General features: G+C 48.9%; 1 protein-coding gene across 1 annotated transcript in view; it reads left to right on the top strand.

The window, feature by feature from the left end:
• Nucleotides 1-1,971: 1,971 nt before the first annotated feature.
• The window catches only part of LOC105544766 (leucine-rich repeat-containing protein PRAME-like), a 4,908-nt gene continuing 2,642 nt past the window's right edge, over nt 1,972-4,237 (top strand). Inside the window, 2 exon segments of the mRNA XM_011987354.1 lie at nt 1,972-2,267; nt 2,627-3,250. Of these exon segments, the coding sequence (XP_011842744.1) occupies nt 1,972-2,267; nt 2,627-3,250 (920 nt within the window).

Below are 4,237 nucleotides of genomic sequence, written 5' to 3'. Positions count from 1 at the left end.
GAGCCAAGATTGTGCCACTGCACTCCAGCCTAGGTGACAGAGCAAGACTCTGTCTCAAAAAAAAAAAAAAGGCAGTGTTTATAAAACACCACTACTAAGTATCAGGTTCAGAAGCTTCCCTTCTGTTTCTTCTTTGATTTTCCCAAATGCATTGACATTAATAATTAATAAACCTAACATTAACCATTCTTGCTCAATTGTACTTCATCACTATTTGTGAGAGATATTTATAGATTTAATGTGTCAGGCCTTTGATTTGATTTGCTAGTATTTAAGCCTTTGCTAGGTAGCTTCCAATGTATGATTGGCCAATAATTGTCCTTTCTTATACTGTCCTTTGTCCTCGCCCAGTTTATTACCAAGGCCATAGTGGCCTCATGCAAATGGATTTCATAGCTTGTGAGACTAAATGAATGTTTCTTGTCTCTGACTAGCATAGATTCTAGAATGCTGCTGTCCAAAAGTGTAGCATCTAGCTACGTGAAGCTATTTAGATTGTAATTAATTAGAATTTAATTTAATTTAAAATTCAGTCCTTTAGTCACGCTAGCCACATTTCAAGTACTCGGTAACCACATGTGGCTTGGGGCGCCCGCATCAGACAGTGCAGGTCTAGAACTTCCCCCTCCTTACACAAAGCCTTGCTCTGTGGTGGACTGTGGAAAGTGATGGGATGAGGTCTACACTCGCATTTCACGGGAGTCTACACTCCCGCATTTCACGGAAAAAAGGAGGCATTTGGGCAGTTGAAAGAATCCATAACTAACCTGAACCTGATGCTCTGTGAGAGCATAGAAAAAAAAAAAATCCTCCATTCCATATTACCCTCAACTCCATCAGTGGGATTGTGGTAAGCATCTATTGTGCAAACTTGCTCTTGAAATGCACTTAAAATATATACTGCTTGTCTGGTGTATGTCAGGAACTATGTTTATCACTCAGACTATAGCAGTAATGAAAGCAGATAGAGCCCCTTTTTTCATGGAGCTTATAATTTAGCAGAGAGGAGACAGATAATATGCGAGTGTGTGCATTTATGTGTGTGCGCGTGCGTGTGTGTGTGTGTGTAAGAGAGACAGAAACAGAAAAGGGGTGATAGAAGAAGCGCTGTAAATCAGGTTAGGAAAGATAAAGCTGTAATTAAGGGATGAGAGTGCTATTCTACTTGGGTGGTCAGGGAAGACCTCTCAGGGTGAAATTTTAATAGAAACCTGAATGAAGTAAGGGGGCCAGCCATGAGGATATTTGGGAGAAGACACTTCTAGGCAGAGGAAACAGGAAGCGCAAAGGCCCTGAAGCAGGGCGTTGCTGGTGTTTGAGAAGAGAAATGGAGTCCAGTGTGGGTTGCTGGTGCAGAGTGAATAGTGAGGGGAGTGACAGGAGGTGGACCCTGAGATACTCGGATGCTAGACTCTGAGGCGCAGCTGCAGGGTGGATTGTATTCACAGTGAAAATGAAGCCACTAGAGTTTTGAGGAAACGAGTGTCATGATCTGAGTTTGACCACAGGGTGCACAAGGACAGAAGCAGAGAGACAAGTTAGAAGGCCACTGCAGTAATAGGGGCAAGAGATAATGGCTTGGTAAAACTGGAAGTGATGAGAACTGCTCAGAATCTACATACGCTTTGGGAGAATTGATGTGGAGTTTGGGGACAGTGTCCTCAGTTATGTGTTCATGATCTTAATGGTGAAGGCAGAAGAGGAAAGTGTGGGTCAATTCAAAGCCTCTACAGCCTGGCAAGGAATAGATCTAAACCCCTGAGGTTCTGGATCCCATGTCCCCAGGGCCTGAGGGCTTCAGGGTCTCAGGCTTACAAGACCTGAATGTTGGGGTTTTGGTCCTGAATGGCGGGAGGAGCCAGCATTTGGTTCTGTGACAGATGCAAAAGGCTTGCATCTCCCGCGTTGGCCTGGGAGCGATGCTGAGCCATTAGTCTTCTGAGGATTTCTACCTTCTTCTGCTCCAGGTCCATGGAGGTGAACCACCCAGCACCTCTCAGGCTCTTGGAACTTGCAGCCCACAGCCTGCTGAGCAATGAGGCTTCAGTTCTACTGGTGTTGGAACAGCTCACAGTGAACCTTTTCCCGCCACTACTCACTGCTGCATTTGCCAAGGGGCACAGAAAGGCTCTGAAGGCCTTGGTGCAGGCCTGGCCCTTCCCCTTTCTCCGTCTGGGCTCTCTGATAGTGCAGTGGCCCAACCAAGACAGCCTGCAAGCTGTGGTGGATGGGCTGGAGGCCTTTTCTGCCCACAGGGCTTGTCCCAGGTAAGGGGGATGCTGGGAGCAAGACCTCAGCTCAGAGCCAGAGGGAGGGTGAGCTGAGATCCAGGGGAGGGGAGCGTTAAATCGCCTCGGGGGACAAGTGGGGAAACTATATGTTTCTGAGTTAAGTGGTTGATGGTACAGCTACAAGGCTTTAAGGAGAGGGCTTTTTACCTTCTAGGTGTGGTGGTATGAGCTGTATGGGGAATAGGGGCTAGCAAGGAGCCTGGGTGAGGGAGGAAAAGCCCATTGGAGTGGAGAGGCGAGGCGAGCTGGTACTGGGGTCTGGGGAGCGGCCCAGGACTGCTGCCGCTCATCTCACATGGACTCTCCAGCATCTCCTCACTCCTGTCTCCCCACAGGAAGTCAGAACTGAGGATGCTGGATTTCACCCTGGACTCTGAGCAAGTCCACAGTAAAGGGGCTTCTGAAGCCTTGGCCAAGTTCCCATTTTGGTTACCATCAACAGTCAAGGCAGAGATGCCCCAGGCCGCGGCCAGGCCCAAGCCAACAGAGAATATGAAAAAAGGACCAAAGCAGCCATGGGAAGCAGTGGAAATACACATTGATCTTTTCCTGAGAGGCCCCTTCAAGTTAGATAAGTTCCTCTCCAGCCTCCTGACGAAAGTGGAACAGAGCCACGGGGCCCTGCATCTCTGCTGTAGGAAGCTGCACATTGAGGAGATGCCCTTCCACAGTCTGCTGGGGATCCTGAAGACACTCAAGCTGGATTTCATCCAGGAGCTGGAGGTGTTTGACTGGTTTGACTGGTTCTGGGCATTGTCAGATCCAAACCTATCTGCAACACAGCTGGGAAGGATCTTCAACCTGCGCAGCCTCAAACTCATCTACTACAACTGGGCCTTCTCCTCACGGGGCGAGCGGCCCTCTAGCTACTTCCTCTCACAGCTCACCAGGCTGGGCCACCTCCAGAAGCTGCACCTGTCTTACTCCTACCTCTCGGGCAACCTACATTATGTACTCAGGTGAATGGGTGGACAGGGGCATCCAAAGAGTTCCCTGAATACTCCTAAGTGAGGTCAGGACAGGGGAACAAGACAGGAAATGGGGCCCATTCTTAGATGCTCATGGAATTGTGGGCACAGCCTGGGAACCCAGGGTTCAGATGCAGTTGATGGCTGGGATCTGCTTTGGAAACGTTTGATGGGGAAAGATGCATGTTGCTGTAAAAATAATATCCATTTTGGGAGGCTGAAGTGGGAAGCTTGCTTGAGGCCAGAGTTGGAAACCAGCCTGGGCAACAAAGTGAGACCACATTTCTACAAATAAATACACAAAAATTAAGGCCAAGCACAGTGGCTCATGCCTGTAATCCCAGCACTTTGGGAGACAGAGGCAGGTGGATCACTTGAGGTTAAGAGTTTGAGACCAGCCTGGCCAACATGGAGAAACCCCATCTCTACTAAAAATACAAAAATTAGCCAGATATGATGGCATGTGCCTGTAATCCCAGCTGCTCGGGAGGCTGCGGCAGGAGAATCTCTTGAACCCAGGAGGTGGAGGTTATAGTGAGCCAAGATCGCGCCACCGCACTCTAGCTTGGGCAACAGAGCAAGACTCCATCTCAAAAACAAAACAAAAACAAAAACAAAAATTAGCTGGGCATGGTAGTGCACCTTTCGTCCCAGCTACTCAGGAGGCCAAGGCAGGAGGATTGCTTGAGCCCAGGAGTTTGAGGCTGTAGTGAGCCATGATTGCACCACTGCACTCCAGCTTGGGCAACAGAGCGAGACTCTGTCTCAAAAAAAATTACAACAAATTTAATTTAAAGATCTAATTGGCTTTTTTTCCTCTTTTTTTTTTTTGAGGCGGAGTCTCGCTCTGTCGCCCAGGCTGGAGTGCAGTGGCCGGATCTTGGCTCACTGCAAGCTCCGCCTCCCGGGTTTACGCCATTCTCCTGCCTCAGCCTCCTGAGTAGCTGGGACTACAGGCACCCGCCACCTCGCCCGGCT

This window comes from Mandrillus leucophaeus, unplaced genomic scaffold, assembly GCF_000951045.1.
Source record: "Mandrillus leucophaeus isolate KB7577 unplaced genomic scaffold, Mleu.le_1.0 Scaffold308, whole genome shotgun sequence".
In the NCBI taxonomy this organism is placed as follows: domain Eukaryota; kingdom Metazoa; phylum Chordata; class Mammalia; order Primates; family Cercopithecidae; genus Mandrillus; species Mandrillus leucophaeus.
This window is presented reverse-complemented; position numbering and strand designations above follow the sequence as displayed.